At 36.6% G+C, this 25085-nt stretch overlaps 1 protein-coding gene and 1 long non-coding RNA gene across 4 annotated transcripts; both read right to left on the reverse strand.

Annotated features, from left to right (window-relative positions):
- Positions 1-11131: 11131 nt before the first annotated feature.
- On the reverse strand, positions 11132-13334 carry LOC110727944. The gene is made up of 3 exons (XR_002512603.1): positions 12821-13334; positions 12415-12728; positions 11132-12136 (listed from the first exon to the last, which is right to left on the reverse strand). It is a non-coding gene; the product is annotated as an uncharacterized LOC110727944 (long non-coding RNA).
- Positions 13335-14106: 772 nt separating this feature from the next.
- Positions 14107-24792, reverse strand: LOC110727943 (ATP-dependent RNA helicase DEAH13-like). Of its 3 annotated transcripts, none has more exons than XM_021907536.1 (13): positions 24630-24792; positions 24419-24497; positions 24252-24317; positions 24105-24154; positions 23961-24021; positions 23203-23595; positions 22145-22390; positions 21827-22057; positions 20033-20149; positions 18422-19648; positions 15001-16560; positions 14289-14878; positions 14107-14193 (listed from the first exon to the last, which is right to left on the reverse strand). In XM_021907536.1, exons 2-11 carry the CDS (start codon positions 24494-24496, stop codon positions 15079-15081), a joined length of 3951 nt encoding a protein of 1316 aa, XP_021763228.1. In that variant the 5' UTR covers position 24497; positions 24630-24792; the 3' UTR covers positions 14107-14193; positions 14289-14878; positions 15001-15078. The 3 variants fall into 3 exon arrangements, with proteins under 3 accessions (XP_021763228.1, XP_021763230.1, XP_021763229.1); XM_021907538.1 differs by having other exon boundaries at positions 14289-14891; XM_021907537.1 differs by having other exon boundaries at positions 24419-24792.
- Between the last annotated feature and the right edge of the window lie 293 nt (positions 24793-25085).

Here is a 25085-nt window from a genome sequence, read left to right on the forward strand (position 1 = left end):
TTTAAAGTAGGAGAGTGTTGACAAAAAGGAGTAGTAAAACCGTGGGCAAATAAAATAAAGTTTTTTTTTTTTAAGAAAAAAGAAAAATATATTTTCACGGGCCAATGGCGGCCCATGCTGTATCTTTCATTGGTTCTTACCACGTGATTTGCCTTACCTCATAGGGTATTTGTGTTTTTTATTTATTTATTTATTTAAAAAAAATAAAATTGTAGTTAGTCATACGGTGTGGTTAGGGTTATTGGGACGGTTAGAATTTACTTGGTCGAAGAAGAAATACTCGATTAGTCAGGGGTTATTCGGTGGACCAAAGAATACTCGATCAGTATTTTGGTGTGAGTTAACTTGCTATAGGATGTGGCCGTCCACACCAAAAAAGCACCGTTTATATATATATATGGTTTTGATTTTCTTGCTTTTGGTAGAGATATTTTTGTTGGATCCAAGTGATACTTGGAATGATGTAGAAAGATAAGTTTCACCTTTGAAATTTATAACCGGAGTGAACCCATACTAATGCAGGTTATTTGGAAAAAGGTATAAGTGAAAATTTTGGGTTTCTTATTGTTAATTTGGAGAGATGAAAATTATTTGAAGGTTATTTGAAAATTATTGATGATTTAGAAGTTTGTGATTCAGAGTTTAAAAATTAACTATTAAATAATATATAGATTAGATGGTGGAACCTTTTTTTACTTTTAAATAGTTTTTATTTGTTGATAATGAGTGTAAACTCAGACCCTTGTTTAACATGATATTCGATTTAAGCGCATTACATGAGCTCTAATAGGTCTGTCATGTGAAGGGAGGGGTTGACAACTTGAAATGTATAAAACACATGTGAGTATCCCATGATTGAACGACAAGTTTGAGGTACATGTTGGTGAGAAATGATAATTGAAATGAGTTTAAATGCATCTGTGTCATATTTTGATGAATATGGAATCATAGTTCAAACCTCTTGTATTAGCACCCCTTGACGAAATGGTAGAATGGATCACAAACATCAACATTTTCTATCTTGTATAACGTTCAACGATGTGATGTTCCAAGGTGAGCACTTGGTAACTTTATTGGGAAAAAAATGTGAGCTTAAAGTGTCTTATAATTGTACTCCCTCTAGATTATTAAAGTTAAAAAAAAAACTTCATATGAAATTCTTTTGGCATGAACCACCATTCTAAATGATTTGATGAAACAAGAATTTTAATTTGGTTCACTTTGTTGTACATGCTTATGATGAATAAAAACAAATAACTAAATAATGAGGGGACAATTTTAAAATTGCATTTTGTTGAAAATGTATTTTGTGGGTGACAGGCTAAAGTCGCATCACCCAATCAAAAGTAATTCTTAAATCCTCTAAATAATGCAGATAGGGAAGTATGGTCGAATCCACAGGGAAACAAGTCTTTCTATTCCTAATTAATCTAAGCGATAGGGTAGAGAAAATCAAGAAATAAAGGCCTAGGGCATAGTTTCACCAATAAATAACATTTCAGGGTAAAACATAATAATCAATCATCAATGCATCAATTAATCAGATCATAAAGAGCTTTCGCTACGTATTACGATCACAGAATTAATCTACCGATATTAAATCTCATCTCGACTTAACCATTTATAAATTAACCCGCCTATTGAAACTAAGCCTAAATACCAATTCTCATCTCTCGATCAATATTGCTAAACTCATACATAAAAGACCTGCGCAAATCTAGTTGCATAGCATTAAATCAATCAATAGGAAATTAATCTAGCATTGACAATCAACAATAATAAATTACCCCTTCATATTATTTATGGATCCCCATAAACCCTAGAAAGAAAACTACTCGCGCATAATTAAATCTAAACTAATCAAAGCAATTAAACAAGACATGATGAATAAAGAAATAAAATTACTAAAATTAATAAAGAAGAAATCGTTACCAAAGTTAACGGAAATAATGGGTTGAATCAAGAACAAAGTGTAAAGTTTTAGAGAGAGAAAATAAAACTAAGTAGAGAGAGAAAATAAAAAAGAAGAGATAAAAGAGATCCTAAACTTGCTTACAAAAATGTATTTATATTAAGCAAGAAAATCCTAAACTTATAAAACTAAACGACGCCTAAACCCTCTTCAGAGACACACGTCCGGTCGGGCGCCACACCGCCCGATCAAGCCCGCCTTTTTGCATCGGGCGCGAGCTTGGGCGAAGGACTTCTTTTCTTCTTCCGCCCCGCCTGGGCGCGCATTCGGGCGAGACCGTCAAGGCCACTTGGGCACATTCTTGGATTTCGATTGGGCTCCAATTCTTCGGCCCAATCCGGATTTCTTCTTCGTGTCTTGAATACTCGGTCCAAATGCCTTGGTATCTCATATGTCGAGACCTTAATCACCGGTTTGATTACTCTAACCGGCCTTGGGCTACGAGAAGAGGTCGTACTCCTCCAATGCTCTAGTAGCTTCATAAAATCCTGGAAAAATGCTCCAAAAGTGCAAATCCCTACAAAAGTCAACCAAAACTACGAATACACTAGAAAACATAAATTAGTAATAAAAGTGACTCAAAAGAGCCAAAAACACTACCAATTATGACCAAGGAACGGGAGTAAAATACTACATAAAATAGAGATATCAGTTGGCCATCCTTAAGCTAAACATGATTCAAAATTGTAAGGTTGCAACACGGGGGAAAATTTTCAAGTCCTAGGATATCAACTGTCACGAAATGAATTTTCTTTTGCAAATTCTTTTTTTTTTTTTTTTTTTTTTTGACAAAGAGAACAAATAAACTAAAAACAAGAACAAATTAAATGACGACGGCGAGCTAGGCCGGCCAGAAAATGAGCATAATCAATCTCCCTTCTTGAAACCTTTTGAATATAACAGCTGGAAAAGCTTCGAACAATCTGCCAAATCTCACGTAGAACCCAAAGAACATAAATTGAATCCGTTGTATAACGGTCAATCAGAGTCGGGACAGAACTGCAATCTGTAAAAACCCTGACACTTGTGAAACCTTTATCTTTAACATGACGTAAACCCAAAAGGCAAGCAAGAAGTTCAGCATGGAGGGCCGAAGAAGCAAACCCTGCCTAAGCCCCTCCCCCAACAGACGGAGAAGATAAGTCGGAAGATAAGAACCAACCCATACCAGCACCTTGATCCATGGCTGTCCAAGCACTAGGGATGGCAACGGGTCGGATCTGGATCGGGACCGGATGGACCCGGATCTAGATCCGTTTTTGTATGTAGGATCCAGATCCGACCCGGATCCGTCGGGTCTATAAAATGAAGACCCGGATCCGGATCCGTCGGGTCCAACGGGTCCGGGTCCAAAACGGGTCCAATATATTTTGCCTAATTTTTTGCAAAAAATGTAATGTTCGGGTCAAAAAAATTATTTCAAACTTACATTGTTGGTTATTAAGTTGAACCCCAAATTAACCAACTTATACACTCATATTTTGAATTAAAATTAAAAACAAAAAAAAAAAATACGATGTTACATATGAGCTAGTGAAAAAACAACGATGATGTATATAATATGAGCATCCAAAATTCATCTCTTGAAAGGGTTAATTTTTATCATTACTAACATTATCAACATTTTTAATAAAGAAACAAACAATTTTAGTTTTTTTTTAATAGGAAAAATAAAAAAACGGGTCCACGGATCTGGATCCAGGTCTAGGGCCCAAACCCAGATCCAGATCCGTTTTTGCCAGCAGGACCCAGATCCGTCGGGTCCGAAATTTGAAGACCCAGATCCATGAAAAACGGATCTGGATCCACGGATCCGGGTCGGGTCCATATCCATTGCCATCCCTACTAAGCACCATCAAAGGCAAGACTAATATCATACTGGGAAGACGGCTGAAGAAAACCCAGAGCATGATGAGAAGAACAAACAAGACCACCAAAACCTGGAGGACACGAGGCCTGACAAAGATCAGATAATTCTCGGGCCTCCTTACTCCTAGAAGACCAATTAGCAACAATTGCAAAAACCCCAGCAGGAGAAAAAACCTCCGAACGGAATCGAAGATTATTACGAGTTAACCAGACAGCCCACCAAAAAGATATAAGGTCATCCAAACCATTCCAGTTCTTGGCCTTTGCCAACTCGGAAATAGTAGCAGTTAACCAAGTACAAAAGTCTCGATCCATAGGTAACGAACGAATTGCCTCCAGATGATGAGTAGCTCGCACCAAGCAAGTAAAATCACATTGTTGAAAAATATGAGAAACTGTTTTAGAATGGTGATGACAAAACACGCAGGTAGTATCAACGGGAATACCCTTTAAGGCCAAAACTGCCGCCGTGGGAAGACCGTTATGGAGAATTTTCCAGATGAAGATCTTCCACTTTGGTAAAATCGGAAGACCCCAAAATTTCTTCCACCAACCCGGAATGACAGGGGCCAACAAAGTACTAGCTGCACAGGTATGATTTATCAAGTGAGCATACGTAGATTTAGTAGAAAACGTCCTATCCCGAGTGAATTTCCAATACACAAAATCATCCATTTCTTCCCGAGGTCGTTCTAAACCAAGAATAGAATCCGCCACATAAGAAGGAAAAAGCCGACAAATACACGTACTATCCCAAGCATGGGAAATGGGATCAATAAGCTGCGTAACCAAAGAAGGAAGACCCACTAGGGGAGCTGAATCCTTAAAACGAACGGAAACACCCGGAACCCAATTGTCCTCCAGAATCCGGACCCTTTTGCCAGAGCCCACTTTCCACATTATTCCCTGAGAAAGAGTGCGAGCTCCTTCTAACAAACTTCGACAACCCCAAGAAGGACGGGAAGGAGAAGTAGTAGCTTTGTAGCCTATGACATGAGGATACCGAGCACGGTAAATCCTCGAAACTAAAAGATGTGGATTATGAATTAAACGCCACATTTGCTTAGCAAGCAAAGAAGAATTAAAAGAGGGTACATGACGAATTCCCAAACCCCCTAAACCTCGAGGAGATGGATGGAAGCAGAAGAAGGAAGAGGAAACTTGGGAAAAGAAAAAAAAAAAAGAAAAAAAAAGTCTCTAGAGAGAGAAAGTCTTATTGAGAGAAAATCCTCTCTGTTTTAGCCGACTTAGTTCTGTACTTCGTTTTCCTTTCCATATCTGTTCTTTGCCTCAGTTTAATTTCCCGCGCTGTTATAATTTAGTGAGATTCCCAGTTCTTAGTCAAGATGAGTGATTATGAATTTCCTAATACTTTCATCTATCCTCATAGGGTAGGTGAATGGTGAACCTCTTCCTTTCCATGAAACTAGTTTTTTGGATTGGAATTTCTGTATAATTGGTCGATTTTGGGACAATCGTGAATTTTCACTCTCGTTGGTACAACGTTTAGTTTCGCGCTTTTGGCATCTTCGATCTCCGGTGGTTGTACGTCCTTATGGTTCTGATTTCATTTTCTTTTGTGGCACGGAGGAAGATGCGATTCAACTGGATATGAGGGGTTGGGTTCACTTCAAGGGCAGTCTCATGGTGCTCCAACGCCTTTGTGGTTACTCGGTTCCTGATAGTTTAAACCTACACTTGGTGGATATGTGGGTTACGGTTGAAGGCCTTCCGATTCAACACTCCACTCCGATGGTAGCTGAATCTGTTCTTGCTCATGTTGGTGAAATAACAGATAGGGAAGAGCTTCAAGGTTAGTTTCCTATACCTCGACCGCGTGTTAAATTACTTGTTAATCTTTCTATTCCTATTATTCCTGGTTGTTATTTTCAGACCTATGGAAATCGTGCAACGTGGGTTCGATTTAAATACGAAGGAATAATGAGATTTTGCAAAAAGTGTGGTTTTGTCGGACACGGTCGGACAACGTGTCTTAAGGAACAAGATGAAGTCAATTTTCATTTAGAGCGTCGCTATCGTCACCTCCACGAAAGCGGCGCACATGTTTTATTTGGCCCTACGGATGTTCCGTTATATACAAATTTAGTTCGTGGTATTCATCCGACTCCGGAGGTTTGGACTACACGTTTACAGTATGGTGGTCATAATGATGACAGTGATTCGAATAGTTCAGGGGATTCACACCCTTTGGATTCAGCCTTTAATTTCGATGATCTTGGTGATTCTCCGCCTTTTTTCCCAGCTAGGTCGTCACCTGGTTTGTTTCCAAATCCCACTCCTGGAGGTTTTTGAGGGGTGGAGGATGAGGTGTGGAAGAGGAAGCAAGGTGTTCTCCGGGCTGAACAGCCTCCCTTAGAGGTGCCCCTGCCACGTCATCAAGCTCCACATGCTCCTCATAGATTTACCTTCTCTCATGCACAAGGATTTCAAGGCACCTTTCAAGGTAATCCTTTAGCTAATGGACAAGTTCAATGCAATCACTTAGATCACATGGGTCAGAGTCATCCAATTGCACATGGAGCGGTGAGGTTGCCTCATCAAATTTTTCATGGTCATCAGTTTAATGTTAATGAAATTATGACACCTCATGATTCTGCGATTAACAAGACATCAAGTGCTTTTGAATCTGTCTCATCTTCAAATTCTTCTTCAGTTGGACAGCAGCATCACGTGTTTATTAATAGTTCTACTATTGTGACCCAATATCCTATCCTTTCACAAACTGGGCTGCCTCACTTATTCAGCCCAATTAATCAAGTGGATCCAGCTATGTGTGATGTTGGACTTAATTCTGGGCCTATCAATATGGACCCACGGTTTACAAATGCGCAACAACAACAGCATGATTCGACTTCTCAATTAGGTGAATTGGATAGTATACTTCTTCGTCAGTATGCTCCGGTGGGTGATCCGATTCAAGGTTTTTCTTCAGGTGATCCGATTCAAGGTTTTTCTTCGGGTTTTGTTCAATCGGATCCTTATGCTAGATATGGCCGGAATTTTCCTAAGTCTAATATTCCGCCCGGGATTCATTTCTCTCCCCCGCCGATAGGGCCGTTGTTCCCAGACCCGTATGGAGCGGGTTGTAGCCACTGGATGGGTGGCTCTTCTCAAGATACTCCGCACACTCCTCTGGTCATTCCGTCCCCTATTCCAGAAAATTCAGCAATGGCTTCAGAAAATCGAGGGAATGCTTCTGGTTATATAGCGGATTCTTCATCAGGTAGGATTGAGGGTTTACATGTGCAACCATTTTTGAACCAAGAATCCTCCGAGTTTACCCCGGTGGTGGATATGGATATCCCAGTGCCCATGGACTGCTCACCTCCAATTTCTTCCCATCCTTCGGTTCACTCCTCTCCAGCTCGATTGCCTCAATCAAGGTGGAGAAAGTTAAGGGAAAGCAGCCTTTATGTCTTAAATTAGCAAAGAAAGGAGACAAAGTATGGTCTTGAGTGAAAGAAGGTTGTTCTCGCAAACGCTCGGCAGCTACCCATGAACCAGTTACTCCGCCTCTGACCATTGGGGATGCAAACTCTGCTATTTTCTCGTGTCTCTAGCCGTTTAAGAAGCGTAAGGGAGCTTCTATGGGTTCTGATTCTTCTTCGGACTCCTCTTCTTTTGAGGGCGAGGTGGCTCCCCGGACTGGGCCACCAATGCCACCATGAATGTGGCAGCCTGGAACTGTAGGGGTCTAGGATCTGCGGACTCCCCTAAAGTTCCATATGTGTCCTCGTTAGTCCGCTCTTTTGGGATCGATCTCATGTTTTTAATGGAAAACTGTAAATGTTGTTGTAGATAAGCTGTCCTTTCTAGCTTTTGATGGTTTTTGTGGTTTGGATGCTATAGGCCTTAGTGGGGGTTTGGTAGTTTTTTGGTTCACCCCGGTTTCAGTTGTACCTATTTTAGTTTCACCTCATATTATCTTTTGTAAGGTTGTAGTACCTGGTTAAGCAATAAGATTTGTAGTATTTGTGTATGGGTCGCCTCATGTTGCTTTACGTTCGGGTGTTTGGGATGAGCTTTCACAAATTTTAAACCATTACCCTGATACTGTCTTGTTAGGAGATTTTTAACCAAGTTGAGTATTTATCTGATAAATTAGGAGGATCCCCTTCTATCCCTGGTCGCTTTGAATTTTTAGAATGGAAAATAGCTTCTGGGCTCATTGACATTCCTTTTATGGGTACTCCTTTTACTTGGACTAATGGCCAATTGAGACACCCTACTTTTGAAAGACTTGATAAAGGGTATGCTTCTAGTTCTTGGTTAGAAAATCATCCGGATGCTTTGATTATTCATCAACCCATCCTATTCTCGGATCATGCGGCCATTGTGTTGAAAGAAACTCTTCCTCATTCTCCTAAGAAAAGTCCTTACCGTATTGAGAATTGGTGTCTTGAGATTAGTGAGGTTTCTTCTCTAATTCAGGATGTTTGGAATAATAATCTTTTAGGCTCCCAGATGTTTGTTTTATCCCAAAAACTGGTGCATCTTAGACATAGATTGATGCGTTGGTGCGTGGAACATAAAAGATCTTGGGGTATTGACTGGAAAGACTTGCAGGATTTTGTGGGAATACAGGCTCAGTCTTTGGTTTCTGCTTCTGGGGATTCTCAATTCCTTCAAACTCGTGATCAGAAAATTTCCCAAGCTCATACTTTATTTCTATATTGGAAACAGAGATCTAAAGTACGATGGGATGCTTTTGGAGACACTAGTTCGCGTCTGCTTTTCTCTTCGGTTCAGGAGCGTAGGCGTAGGAACAAAATTTTTAGCCTAAAGAATACTCAAGGACTTTGGATTTCTGACACTTTGGAGATTGAGAATCTTTTAACTGCTCATTTTTCGGACTTATATAATTGTCAGAAAATTCCTGCGCCTTCTATTCCTGAGTTTTGGGATGATCTAGACATTCCCTCATTATCTTCCCTTCATCAACAACAACTAATGATTCCATTTACTACAGTTGAGATTAAGGATGCAATTTTCCATATTGGTAATGATAAGTCTCCGGGACCGGATGGTTTCTCTGCTGGTTTCTTTAAATCGCACTGGTCGGTGGTTGGTAATCAGGTTACTTCTGCTATCTAGTACTTTTTTGCCCGAGGTTATATGCTCAAAGACTGGAACCGTACTTTTTTGGTCCTTTTACCGAAGATTGACCATCCTGAATTTCCTTCCCAGTTTCGGCCGATAGGTTTGTGTAATGTTTTGTATAAATGTATTGCTAAATGCATGACGGCTCGCCTTCGGAAAATTATGCCTCTCTTGATTTCGGAGGCACAATCGACTTTTGTGCCGGGTCGTTTGATGTCAGATAATAGTCTTATTGCGCATGAACTCCTTACATATATGAATTCCTCTACTTCAAGATTATGTTCTGCGGCTTTGAAATTAGATATGAACAAAGCTTAGGATAGGGTTAATTGGGAGTTTCTTTGGAATGTGCTTAAGGCTTTTGGGTTTCCGCCTTATTGGATTCAGCTAATTAAACAATGTGTTTCTACGGTCTCGTACCAGATCCTTATTAATGGCAAGCCCTCTTCTGTCCTTCGGCCGGCTTGTGGTTTACGTCAAGGGGATCCCTTATCTCCTTATTTATTTGTTCTATGTATGGAAGTGTTTTCGATTATGCTGCGAAAGGCTGAGACTGCTGGTTTGTTTCAAGGTTTACGTATTTCTAGACGTGCTCCTTCAGTCTCCCATTTGTTCTTTGCAGATGATGCGTTACTTTTCTTCCAGGTGACACCTGATGCTTGTTCGCAGCTCTTGGGAGTGATTGACCGTTTTTGTACTGTTTCTGGTCAGATGGTTAATGCTCAAAATCTTTCGTTAAGTTTAGCTCGAATACTCCACAAGATTACCGTGACTTCTTAAGTTCTGCTTTGAAAATGCAAGCTAAGTCTTCGCTTAGAACTTACTTGGGTCTCCCGGTGGATTTGGGTCGAGCCAAGTGTCACCAGTTTCAGCCATTGGTCGATAAAGTGATGCAAAAGTTGTCTGCGTTTAGCTCTCGTCATTTGTCGGCAGCAGCTAAATTAGTTCTTATTAATACGGTGGTCATAGCTTCTTTAAATCATGTGTTATCAGTTTTTAGGCCTCCTGAAACTATTGCTGACCGTATTAATCGCCTCTTAGCTAGATTTTGGTGGAAGTCTAATAAGTCTTCTAGAGGTCTGGCCTTGACTTCAAAACTAACCAAATGCCAGTGACTTGAACTCAAAATTTTGAGTCTCACGATGTGAAGTGCCATTAAAAGATTTTTCATTTGCAAAATTAAAAACTAAACAAATGCCTTTAACTTGAACACTGATGATGAGGAAATGAATTAGAATATTTGGATGATTTCAACAGTGTAATGTGAGTAACTGAGTTTAATGAACTAATTGTTGGAAATAATGTCGATGACACAGTAATGCCTCCGTTTGTGGCTTTATAGAACATCGTCCTCCAGGTTGGCAACATAATATGTAACGAAACTCAACAAAATTAAATCCATCCCACAAATATATTCATCAATAACTTGCAAATTCCCCTAGTCCTTAGATGCTGTTTAGTTCACCTTATTTTTACTTATTTCAGAAAAAATAAGTTCAGATCAGATCAGGTAAAAATAATAAGTTCTGATCAGATCATCGTTTTATATGCAGTTTTTTATCGCTAAATATCTTTAATTTCGTAATGACAAAATTATGAAAATTACATGTTAATGAAATACACATTATTACAAATCTAACAAGATCCCACTTGATATATTTTTTCTTTACAGATTATCGTACAATTAAGGTCAAAGTTTGGTAAAATTAGACAATCAGTTCAGATCACACCATTTCAGACCAGACCAGATAAGATAAATTCAGATAAGCAAATATAAACAACTAAACAGGGCCTTAGTGTCCTTACCATATAAGGAATTAAGTGAATAGTGATAGATTTTCTATGTGAACTCGTATATATTAGTGTTGAGCATTGGACGTTTATTCTGTCATAAAAGATTAATGCAGTATGGAGAAAAGCAAAAAGAAATTGGTGCTTCAGAGGACAATTAGACTAAAATAATAAGTTCAAATCAGCAAAAATAAGGTGAACTAAACTAGACCTATTAATTCTAAAATACTTGATAAAATAAATTTAAAAAAGATGAAACAAGCATCTATATAATGGAAGAGTTACAACTAGAAATGAAGGTTGTAGGTTGCAAATGGGTTTGCTAGATATACGAGTCAAACTACACACATTACAATACCTACTACGAAGGAGGAACCACGTACAAAATAATACTTTGCACCAAAAAAAACTAAGGTGTTGTTTGGTTGGCTTAATATCTTGTGGGCATTCAAAATTCCCATGAATTTCATTTTGGACTTCTTGTTTAGTTGACACAAAAAAGTAAAAATGGGGGCAATGCCAATTCATGGGAATTTTGACTTCCCTTAAAACATGGGAATTAACTTACCCAACCCCCCTTTGGTAAGTTACAATTCCTATGGGAATTTACTTCCTCCATTTTTAACCAAACAAATTTACCAAACGACCCCTAAGTACAATATAATACTACGAAAAGACAATGTGTGAATAATGTAAAGTTTCAAACACAACGATTTAAAAAAAAAAAAAAAAAAACCAAAAAAAACCAGAGGAAGTATTACTAACTTCTGTACTCGTAATGAATAACATGTTACATTGATTAGTTGGGCCTCCTTCCTCCAAACTATTACATTAGCTTCGAAAGACTGCATGGCAGCATGTGTATCAAACTATCAACAAAGAGAGCAATGTGATTTTCTTCTTGCTCAATTGAAAAGGTTTATCACTAGTGTCTTCATCATAGTATTCACATAATTAACTGCAACCTTGTGTAATTGTTTCCAAACTTTAGATCAATTATGTTTGGGAATCTATTCCAAAAAAAATAAAAAAATAAAAAGTTTGGAAATTCTAGCTCTCCTTTGTTTAATGCAAAGATCAAGACAATTATTCCATAATATCGTTGAATTTTTTGGATATATATGGAACCGATGCATGGCCTAGGAGCACACACTCAGTCTCCATGGAGTCATGGTTATGGAGTCAAATCCTTGGAAAACAGTGTTTAGTTTCAATAGTATGCTCTCTCTGCCAAAAATGTCATGATCCCATGAGGAAATTTCCCCTAGCCCCAGAAACTAAAAATTGGGTAGATTGCCTACCTATGTGCTGATGTGAATCTTGGAGCTCCTTGTTCTTGCTTTCTTGGGATCCAGCTTTAGAGCAATCTCAAATTCCATAATCCTGCAAAAGCGCAATTTCATCATCTCATCAATCAGAATCCAAGCCAACCACACCTTTTGAACCATAAATTGTCACCCAAAACAGAGAAGTAATTGATCGAATCAAACCATAACTTATGAAGATACCAAAACTAACCAACGTGAAACATCAGTTTCACTCTTCCAATTATAATCATAAGTAAACGGAAGCACTGTATCTGATTAAAATGTAACAAGATTTTTAATACTTATTTGAAACATACAACGTTTAGTCTGTAACAGTGGTAGTGTGGTACATACAATGTTTTTTTCTAACTGCAAAAGATCCAAGGCCAACCCAGCACAGCCTGGTAAGGCAGTAAGGTGCCTTTCATCCCTCAGGTTGTTGTTCAGGGCAGGCCAGGGCATATGGAGTGACAATCAACTTGTTCAGTATTTGACATATTTCATACCCAAACAGCTGCAGAAGCGAAGGAAATTACATTGCCTGAGTAGGTTAATGACTAATACATGAATGCAAGCCAACACTCAACTCGCTATACCAGCATGCTGCTCCTAGATAATGTCCCCTTCGCTTTGATGTCAAGAAACTTCTTTTCATTTTTGAATGTTCCCTACAAGTTATGCAAATTCTATTAGCAAAAACATAATAATGGTAAATTCAGCCAGACTAAATGATTTTTCAAATTGAGTAATACGAGCATACCTCTTTGTTTGCTTCAGAAACATAATAATTACACGCATGATCCAATCAGGAATAGATTGAATTGGAGTTCTCACAGGGAATAGAGCCATGACAGCTGCACGAATGCCCAGTTTTGCACTGAAGGAGAAAAGAGAGCAATTATATACAAAAGAAAGCCAATAACAGTACTTGTTAAACATTTAATTGAATTACACCAACGGCATGACAGCTCACAACTTCTCTTCCTTGAAAAGCATAAATTAGTCTACTACATAAGATAAAATGGAAAACTCAAACTATTCCGCAACATCCAGAAATTTAAAGTAGCCAAACAGTATTTTTTTCTTTTAAAGACTTTTGAATTGAATCATATATTAAAAAATGATAAAGTATAAACATAACATATATGTTAAACTCATACCCACAATTGGTATAGTTTATTCACATGAAGAGAAACCGTATGTTTGAAGAATTGGAAGACCATACCACACACACACACACATAAATACACACAAAATACAAAAAAAAAAAAAAGAAAAAAAAAGAAAAGAAAAAAAAGGTTTCAACTCATATTTTCTGTATATATTTGGGTTTATTGCTATGAATCCAGAGACTCGGCCACATGGCATCATAACATATGGTAGGAGGGTCAAGAAAGGGTGCAAGGAGCTGTTAAGAGAAGAGGTAGTGAAGCAGCATCAATTTCAGTGTGCAGCAGCAACATTTGACTGATGTATTGCGGGAGGGGTGGGCATATCTTTGATAGCTTTTGTCTGTTGTCTTTTTAGCTGCTTGTACATATAAAAAGGGGTAGAAGGGCATGGCTTAGGTAGCTTGTTGGATGTATTAGAATCAAGAGATTAGTGATCTGAAGAAACTTTGAGAGAGTAGTGGCCTCAAGCCATTATTGTAAGAAAGTTTCCGCCTTTATTAATCAATCAGCCTCCTTCCCTCATTTAGATTTCTTTTGCTTTGTTTGCTATTGTCTTATTTCTTGTTAGCAGCAGTAGTTTTTTTTTACATATATCTCAAAATTTTCACCCCAGGCACTCAATCTTAGCAGAGAACATATAACTTCATCCTTTCCTCCATTCACAACAATAACATATTGTCCCATTCATGGCATAGTTACTGATTTCCTCTCTAAGTTCACAGTTTAAATTGGTTATAGCTACTTACCTTCTTCTTACGGTTGTAGACCAATAACAACATTAAATTGATTCAAAACTCAAACAAGAAATATAGCAACATAAATGAATCTTGAATTCAAAAAAATATATTATATAACAGAAAATTTAAGATATGAATTTTCAAATAATTAACCTTCTTCTGCTTTCACCACCAGGTTTACCCTGCTTTGATGAAGGTACAGCCTTAGTATCTTTGTTCAGAGCCTGAAAATGAATCGATAAATACCTCAAAAACGTAAATCAAACTGAAAATCAAAGAGCAAATTACTGTAAATGGATGGGAGAGATGAACTGAGTACCATTGAGAGAGAAAAATGTCCAGAAAGGTAGGATAGAAGAAGAAAATGGTAAAGCAGGAAAGGAGGAGACAGTGAAATACGAGTAGCTGGCAACCATAAGGTTAAGTACACTGTAGGCCATTTCCCTGCAGACAACAAGAGGAGCGGGCAAAATGTTCCTTTTACTGTTCCTGAGAACAGTAGCAGAAGTTTGCGCTTTTAAAGGGTGTAGAATAATGTAAATAATTTTATCTGATTTTAAAAGTTTAGAAGTAAAAAATGCAGACATTGCATGAGATTGAAAAATAGTAATGTAAAATCAAATGCAAAATCATCAATAAAAGCTCAAACTAATGCTATATTTTGTTATCCAAATCAAGGACTCATGTCTGACAATAAATTACATTTCACAAAGCTCTAATAATTAGCATACTAGATAACCAAAAATGGCAGAACACATCCTGTAATAAGCTGCAAGCTAGCCATATGCAGAATTGATTCAACAACTTCTCAAGTAGTTGATTCCAGTTTGAAACGATCACTGAGCCACAGCTACGTTGTGTACTTGTGTTAGAAAAATCAGACAACTAGATTCCCTCTAAGTCATATACCTGTGCAGTTAAACTTCAAAGCCGTCAATTAAAATATTCATATAAAAAACAGAATAATTTGATGAGACTGCAAACAAAAAGTAAGATCACCAAAGAAGAAGTGAAAAAGTTTCAGTATTTACCATGAGTAAGTGAAATAGATAAATGATGCTGTGTATCCATGTGAAGAAAAGAAAAGGCATAATCTATAAATCTGAAAATCAATCTTTCACTCTGCATTTTCTTTTTTTAGCTCGGCCAGGAAAGCGATCTTGAGTTACAGAAAGAGCTTCTTGGAGCATCTTTTCCCATAAAATTTTAAACTGACTATGGAATTCCTTCTGAAACCAGTCCAGTATTTCTGAATACAACAGCTGAGGATCTTCATTCCATGCTGCTTTTAGCTTGGCACAGCTATCAATTGCTCTCAACCCAGTCAACTTGCTTATAAGATTGCCCACCCGTTTTTGACCCAATGCTTCTGGCTTCAAGATGTTGATTGGTTGGATTGCCATGTAACACTTGTAGGGTTTTAGGCATGGTAAGACTTGACCATCAAGCAAAGCATAAGCAAAGACAGTTATACGCTGTTGAGTATCTTTGATTGGCACCTTGTTTCGTGGGAGTTCCCATAAATAAGGACCAAAATATGGGGTAACATAACAAAATACTTGATCATGGAGAGGATCATAAAAAGGTTTTGGATCTGCCAAAGGTGCTGAATATGTGCACAAGGAACCGGCATGTTTCACTAGCCACTCTGAATTCACACTTGTTGCTTCTTGAATGAATGGTCTTTTCGTACAAACAATATCTTTATACACCAAAAATTCTGGAGCTGCTTTAGAGACAGAAGAGGAGCGATAAAGAAACACTGTTTCTTTAACCAAGGGTGCCTGATACCGATTAGCATTGATTCTTCTATCTCCAGATGACAGTACACTGGCTCCTCTAATACGCTTGGCAACCCTATCTGCCCATCCAGCACATATAGCTTGGCATAAGATGTTCTCCTCATTTTCTGAGAGGGGAATCTTATCAGAAGAGACACTCCAATCATCTTCCACATCTTTAATGGTTCCATGAGGCCATGAGAAGTCTTGCTCCACATCACAATATCTCTGTTTGAAGACTAATTGTAATAGTTGCTTTCTCAGCTTGGACATTTCTACCATAGTTTTTAGGTGTAGTGTGTTTTCGGTGCAAAACTGAGATGGATCCTTAGATTGCTCAAAACACTGCAATGCATAAGCTACAGTTAAAGCATCACTCTTAAGGTTAGAGAATTTTGCACGAGAAAGCTTAATGGTTTTTTTCATTTGTTTCCGTGATAGCTTGGTATCCTGGTCTCCATTTTTCTGGCTGACAGAACCAGAACCATCTTCCATCTCCGTTCCCTCAGAATTTTTTTGATTTCCATCAAACTGAAAAGGAAAAGGATTTGGCGAGCTCATGGCAGCAGCTACAGCCACTGCATAACTTAGAACTAGATTTGGCCGTACACCACTTTTCTCCTTTTTTGTGATCTGTATTGCAAGGAGGAGCAACCTCGCATGCCGTGGGCTCAAGGGAAAATGAGCCATTGTCTTGCCCAAAGGTGTCAAGCGTCCATCACTATCAAGTGCTTCAAGAGCCTTTAAGCATTTCTCTGCTTTCACTAATGCAGCGGCATCAGGAGAGGTTGGGAACGGAAAATTGACAACCTGAAACATACAGAAATATAAAGATGTAGAACATTAGCAAAGCTGTTGAGTAGAATGCCAAAGATACAATCAGCAGAATAAACACGGTAACATACTAGATAACTAGCATAAACCTATTCAATTAGCATTAACCTATCCAACTAGCATAAACCTATCAGCTAAATATTAATGTAGTTCCATGTAACAGACTGAGGATAATAAATTCTAGCGATAAATTTTACTTGACTATAGAAGTCAATTTTTCATAGTTCCCCAGACTCATACACCCAGGGTTAACATAGCTGTCATTTTGGAAAATTCCATGGCATGTACTATAGAGTTACCAAATATAGTCCCAGGAAGACAAATCAATACCGATAATTATGGAAACACATAGGCCCGGGACTCTACCATACAAATGGAACTGCTATTTACCCAAATAGCAGCAACGGTTCACATCATAAAAGGAAAGGAATTTAAATTCACTCAAACACCAAAAAAAAAAAAGTTATTTCATACGAAGTACTTATTTCCAGCCTCTTTTCTCTTTTTCACAATTCACTCGTCCATTCCCAAACTAAAGCTCAAACTCAGCACCAAAGCAGATCCACAAAATCAAACACCAAAAAAAAAATTGTTATTTCGTACGAAGTACTTTTTTTTCAGCCTCCTCTTTTCTCTTTTCCACAATTCACTCATCCATTCCCAAACTATACCTCAAACTCAGCACCAAAGTAAATCCATAAAAATTCAGCTAATAAAATAAATCAATAGACCAAGTTTTTAAAATTATCACAGATAGTACATACTTACAAAATTTTCAACCCATTAAACACAAAGTTTCACCCCTTAAAACTTATAATCCAAACAACATTTTCCAATACTATATATAATATATTATGTTGGTCAGGAAATTGCAGCCTTAGTTGAAAGCATTACTAGTTTATGACGGATTAGGTAAGGAGATAAGAGAAAAACAAAGAGGAGATTAATGAGAGAACATTCATGTAGGTTTGGTTTTAGATGTAGAAGTCAGTTGGTCATCTTGTTGATAAATTAACAAAGATTTAGAATTACTGTTCTGTATGATGGATCAAAAGAAATGTTCAAAACTCAGGATAGGGAGAAGAGGGTAAGAGGAAAGTGGAGTAAATAAAGTTGCATAATAAATGTTAAATATGGGATGTAACTTTTATTTTGTAGTGGAAAATAATTATTGCAGAGTAAAACAGACAATAACTTTTTAGGTTCTGAAACTTTAGCCGAAAAAAATGAGGTCAATAACCCTAAGCTTGGTGAAAATTTAAGTTAATAAAGTGCCCTTAACCCCCTCTTCATTTACTCCCTGTTCTTTACTAATCTTTCTATACCCCTTCTGAATTTGTCTTCTTTATCCTCTTACTTGAATACATGATCACGTTTTTTTTTTTTTACCCCCACTTTTTCAATCAAATATTCTCTTTTCCATCCATCCCCCCCCCCCCAAAAAAAAAAAAAAAAAAAAAAAACCCATTCAAAGTTTCAAATTGGCCAACTATGAATCTATTTGGCTCTTCCTATCCTCCATATTTTTCCCGCACAATCCGAGTGAGAGGATTCAATAGTGGAAGAAAGAACTGTTATAAGAGTTCAGGCGCACTATGGGGACAAACTAAAGTCTGTACATCTTCAAATGAAAGAATGATAACTCACATATGGCGTTCAATCTACCATCTTTATCCAACTTAATCTTAATCCATATAGTAGGCATTTTACTACTCCAAAAATAAGATAATATATGATGACTAATTGGCCTACTACACAAAATTTTCAAATCAGAATTATCATCAAAAGTAAACTTGTACTTATTAGTTATTATATAATGGATGCAGAGAAAACTCACCTTAGTAATTTTCATGGATTTCAGACGGAGAACAATATCATCAACAGGAACTTTCAAAATTTCAGGACATGAGAATTCTGGGAATTCATTACACATGGCAGCAGAAGAATAGAGGCGATAACAGCGACCAGGTCCTGTTCTTCCCGCTCTTCCAGCACGTTGTTTGGCTGAAGCCTGACTTATCCACTGTATTTTATATGATTCCATTTCATTCACGGGGTTATATTCCTTCACTTTTTCCCTTCCAGTGTCAATCACATATCTTATTCCTGGAATTGTCAAAGAGGTCTCAGCTACATTGGTGGCAACAACTACTAGACGCTCACCTTCTTTGACCTTTTCAAACACACGAAGCTGAGAAGCTGCTGGAAGCATAGCATAAAGAGGCAAAACATGTAATGGCCCAATTGGACCCTTTTTCTTTCCGTTTTTCTTAGTTGAGCTGAAAGACTGGTTTGAACAAACATCTTGAGTTGTAACATTTAGTTCTGTCTTGTTACTTGATGTTTTAACACTCTGATCTGCCAAAGCTTCAAAAGAAGCCTTTAAAGAATCAAAGTTTACATCTGTGAAATCCACAATGCTATCATCTAATTCAGAAGTCTTCTGGTCTTCAAGATTTTCATCATCACTTTCAAATCCCGACTCACTATCAGACCCCGAACTGCAGGAAGAATATGTGTTACTGTTGTCTGATTCATCATGTCTCTCATCATAACAACTAAACCTGTCTGTTTGTTGTTCAACAGAGCTTGCATCAAAATTAAAGGCTTCATCAATCTCTTTTAAAGTACACCCATCAATTTGGCCCATCCTATCCATTGTAATTGTCTTGGTCTCTGTATTAACTACATTCCTTCTGGCTTCAAATTGCTTTGATGCTTGACGAAGCATACGACACAAATCCTCCACTTCCCTTTGGCCAGTAACAAACACCAGTATGCCACCAGAAGCCAACCCCCTCTTGTGAATTTTTAAGACCTTCCTATAGGCCTCACCAATATAGTCTGTAAGCTCTGTTTTCTTTGAGAAGTGTGTTGTTACAGTAAACTCTCTCCCTGATACATGTATAACAGGTGTGGATTTAGGGAATATCCGGCCTCCTGAAGTGAAATCCTCAACCCTCATGGTAGCACTCATCAATATAAGTTTCAAAGGGAAAACTCTGTCTTTAGTCTCAACTTTTTTCCCTCCATCAAGCACCTTCTGCTGCATTTCAAATATTTCCTGTAGCAATATGACAAGTTCTATGAGATTGAGCAAGAGAAAAACTAAATAAATTAATAAATTTTAAATGAGGCTTTTGCCCACAATGAGTTTTATGATGTGAATGTATATAGACCAATTTAATCGATTGAAAGACTCATGCATACAGTGTGTGCACAAGTTATAAGGCTATCTATATAGACTAACTCTTGCAATTAGAAGAGCCATGCCATGGCATACTCTCCCCATAAGCGTGCACAGAGTAGGCCACTTGGAGAAAGAGGTGAAAAAAATCATTGATAACAGCTTATGTACAGAAAGGAGCATCAATGAAAAATTACAACAGGGACTTCAATTCTGATTTTCAATGCTCTTGTAAATCAAGTACTTCAATAAAAAAATCACCTGGCGCTGCTTAACGACACGCGAAAGCATCCCAATGAGAATGTCTGTGTTTAAGCTCCTTTCATGAGCCTCATCCAAGATAATGACAGAGTAACGCTTCAACAAGAAATCACCCATCTGTATCATCAAATGATAGAAAGTTAAACAACGTAACACCAGAAATCTTGTAACTGCCCAAAGGAATTTATGCATTAAAAAAAAAAAATTAAAAATAAAATTTTTGATTATCATATAACCAGACTTTAAATTTTAGGGTATGGCTTATTTTAAGAATTAAAGCAGTTCTCAATTATTTCAGGTAATTAGTCAAACTGGCACGACAAAGTGGCTTAGGTCTTGTTTGGTTCACCTTATTTTTGTTTATCTGAACTTATCTAATCTGATCTAGTCTGGTATGGTCCGGTATGGTCTAATCTGAGTGTCAGATTTGACCAAATTTTGACCTTAAATATATGATAATCGGAAAAAAATATATCAAGTGGGGTTTTGTTAGATTCGTAATAATGTGTATTTTATTAATATATGATTTCATAATTTTTTTCATTACGAAATTAAAGATATTTAGCGATTACTGCACATAAAACGATGATCTGATCTGAACTTTTTTTTTCTGAAATAAGTAAAAATAAGGTGAACTAAACAAGGCCTTAAGTTACAATAAATTTGCTCTTCCTCAAATATGGTCATAAATTGAGTTTTGCATGGGAAATGCATTGAAGTTTACATAAAGGCCCCGTTTGGTTTAATGTAAAACATTTTCAATGGAAAACTAGTTTTCATGGAAAACATATTTTTAAGGAAAAACACAATTGCAAATTAGTTTTCCTTTGTTTGGTTGCATACAAGAAAAGTTCAAGAAAAATAAAAAAATAGGAGTGGAAATGTAAGGATGAATGAGAGGGAAGTAAAATTAAAGAGGGAAGGAGGAGAGAGAGGAAAATGTGGTTTCCCTTATTTTGGGAAGGAAATTTTTTTCCATCATTAAGTATGGAATTTTCTACCCTTGGAAAAATTGTTTTCCATCCCTTAACAAACCAAAAAAAGGAAAATGGTAAAAAAAGGAAAAATCATTTTCCATGAAAACCTTTTACATCAAACCAAACAGGGCCAAAATGGAAGCATCAAGATACTTGGATTAATTAGCTATCACTTTATTCGTGTGTAATACATTTGAACAGGATCAGTGCTCAAAAAAGTGTTTTTCGTGTTGGGAGCTGGCAATATTTTGTGCAGAATCATCCACAAAGAGCTTCCTAAATCCTAGTTATTTTAAATTACATATTTTTTGTGCAATTTATTCACTAATATTCCATCCTTCAAAACAGATGAAGCATAAATTAACAAACAATCACTCTATCCAAGATAAAAAGAGCCGTTTCCATTACCATATGTCCTAGAATGATTGAAACACTCCCGTAAATGGAAAGGGCCCAATAATTATCAATCAACTCTTACCAATAGAGTAACAATACTCCACCACCTCCTATCACATCTACTTTAACAAGAAAAGACACAAGAATTGTTTTACAGGCTAGCTCTTATTAATTATTGTATATATGTTCCATATCTTGTCCCATTGTTTTGTATGGTGATTAAGTAAACATTTTCCAATCAATTTTCTAGTTTCCCACTGTACTAGAATGCTACCGGTTCATGTCTACTTACGTAATGTAGTTAATATCTGAATGTAGACATGAATAACACACACACAGGGGAAAAAAAAAAAGGCCATGTAATATATGATGAATTTATTATTGTTGTTATAAAGCACAGGTAAGTAGGAAAACTAAAAACCTGCAGCTCTCGAAGTAGGATTCCGTCAGTCATATATTTGATGGAGCAGTTATCTCCATACCCTTTTTCATGCTTGACTTGAAAACCAACTTCTTTACCAAAAGTAAGTCCAAGTTCATATGCTACTCGTCTAGCTGTAGAAAGCACAGCAACACGGCGAGGCTGGGTTACACCAATAACACCACCTTTCATGGAACATTCTCCTGAACCATAGCCAGCTTCATAGAGGAACTGCCAATTGCAATTTAAATTAGGGGATAAGATTAGATATAGCAAAGAAATGTGCAATAAATGCTAGATACCCTTTATCCATCTCACCTGTGGAAGTTGTGTGGTTTTGCCACATCCAGTTTCTCCACTGATAATCACACTACTATGACTATTTATAGTTTCCATTATCTCCTGCTCCATCATAATGATCGGGAGATCCATTCTCGCATTTTCCACATCAATTGGCCGCGACACATGTACCACGGTAGGGGCAATTCGAGGTCCTGGAATGGGATTGCCTCCTACGCATTTTGTTCCATAAGAAGCAACTTGAGGCTCATCATTGAATTCACTCTGAAGCATCAACACAATTTTATTTGTCAAGATAAATGCTGGAATAATTATAGAAAAGTGTTTTTTGTAAAGAGGGCGAAAACAACTTCACTGTATGGAAATAAGGCTTCTTGGACTCTTACATATATTGCTTGTAAAATAAAAATATATATTTAAAAAAAAAAAAGAAAAAAAAAAAAAAAAAAAAAAGCCCACCATTGGCAATGGCAATATAAAGATCCTTAAACTCAACATGATATCCAAGTGGAAAGCATGATATCAAACAGTCTATATTCTATATTTCTATACAATACTAAGACCTGTTCCGTTCTTCTATTATCATTTTCAATTTTAATGGCTTGTCATTTGTTGAGCCATCTAGTTTTAGAAAAAGAGATGCATGATGGAGTTTAAAATCTAAATTCAAACAGAGCACATTTAAATATCATGTGTGTTTAAGCTCAGATCTCCTAACATGCAACTGCTCAGCACAGATAAACACATATATGTAACTAAAGCCTCAAACTCCTTTGCTTTGCTGGAATCCCAAAATACGGCAAGAACTTGAGTATAAACATGCAATTACACCACTCTAGTACTCAATATGACACATCAATTCTAGTAGATTAGAGGGAAAAAAAAACAGATACAAATCACATAAAGATGCTTATACAAATGCTCATTTCTCCAAACTAGCAGAAATGGTGTCAAATGTGAACCACCCCACCTTCTTCTTGAAAACACTATTATACAATACATCACAAATATTCTGTGAAAGGGAAAACAATCAGAGTAATTGACAGGAATCCATATAAGTCAGCTGATATACATACCGTTGTAGCAACAGATTTCTTGTCACAATCAGAAGACTGAGAGAGTGATGAATTCCTGGCATCTAGATCCATGACTTTGCAACTATCTTCATTAGCTACCTGAACCAATTCTTTAGGCTCGTTTCCTCCAAGATCACCAACAATATGTTGCTCACCTGCCCCTTGAGAAGAAACAGAGCAAGTAGAACCATTTGTCTGTGCTCTTTCAATAAGCAATGGTTTGTAGGTGACATTCTTATCAGCATCTTCCAACGGAAAGCTTTGAGAATCATCAGGTTCATCATCACATGACTCAACTTTCTTTCTCTTGGTCCCCGTATCACTCACTGGTAAATCTAAACCAGCCTTAGAAAATTGCATTTCCCTCCTACGCTTCTCCTTCGTTGTCTCCGCCTATCAAGCAATAAGACCAAATCAAGACCCTTGAACAATTGTAATTGTAAGTTGTAACATGTTCATCCTATACTATCTATGTTCCAAACAGATGGGTAACATCTAAAAATTTTTACATGATCAAAGAATTATTTAAGATGTTCCAATTCCCATTTTGAAGGACTATTCCTTTCAATAAACTCATATATTAATGTGATGAGAACAATTTGATGGCAAACAAAATCAATTTCATTATGCTATGCAAAATTACTTTAATTTCAAAAAATTAAGAATAGAAATCATACAAAGTGGAGCTATGAAACGTCAAAACGAATAGATTAAAGATGTGGCAGGTAGTATTATAATTCAATTCAAATAAAACTCACCTGACCAATGTTCTCCGACGAACGGAGAAGTAAATATGCATTGTCACTTATCGTATACTTCCTGAAATTATAAAAATAAAAAAATTAACATGAAAAATAAAAACCAATAAAAACTCATTCATCTTACAAATTACATATACATACTCTAAGTTTTCCAGGCTTTTCGACAGCAATAATTCCTGTTCTTTCTCTTCCTACATAATCACATTCAAACCCCAATCATAATTAAAATCTATAGAAAAAAAAATAATAATAATAAACCAATAATATGTCATTAAACAGTAAATTTACCTCTAATTTCCTCAATTTTCTTTTCTGAGAATTGCTCAATTTTTTATTTTGACAGCTTAAAATCGGCTAAAACACCCCAAAAAAAAAATTATCAACAAATTGATTTTAAACTTAGTAATGTAGTGAACAAATTAGCAGTATACAAACTATGCAATAGAAAATAATACCTTTGATTTTGGTTTCGACTTTTGATTTTTAGTCTTAGCAGGCAAAATTAGAGCATTGCTATCTCCAGAAGAATCCATTCTATCAAAAGTATGATTTGAATTTACATTGAGAAAGGGTAGGAAATTGTAATTGGAAATGTGTAATTGAGTAAAAATTGAAATAGGAATAATATTAGATGATGCGTAAATAGTCTGAGGAGAGGGAACTTACAGTGGTTGGTTTGGAACTGGGAAGCGGGAAGCGGCTATCAATAACCCTTCGGCAAAAAAATTTATAAAAAAACAAAATTGAAAAAGTTTCAGTCGAAAACCTGTAAAAGTACTGTACCTCCGTTTTTTTCTTATCAAATCATCAATAACAAAATTAATTATACTATAAAATCTTATATGATGGAGTACAAAAATAATTTCTTATATAATTTAACAAAAGATAATTACTTTAAATAAAAAAGATTTGATATAAAATATTTAATATATTTTTGCACACAAACATTTAGGACTATTATAGATAATACTACGTATTAACATAATTTGCGGCATATTTTAATGTACTTCAAGGAAGTATTCATATTTTTCCCTAATAAAAATAGTTGTTTATTTATTGATTAGAATTCACATCAAAGTAGTGTGTATATTTATTGATTTTTTTTTTTTTAGAATTTTAATT

Source organism: Chenopodium quinoa, unplaced genomic scaffold, assembly GCF_001683475.1.
Source record: "Chenopodium quinoa cultivar QQ74 unplaced genomic scaffold, ASM168347v1, whole genome shotgun sequence".
Lineage (NCBI taxonomy): Eukaryota > Viridiplantae > Streptophyta > Magnoliopsida > Caryophyllales > Amaranthaceae > Chenopodium > Chenopodium quinoa.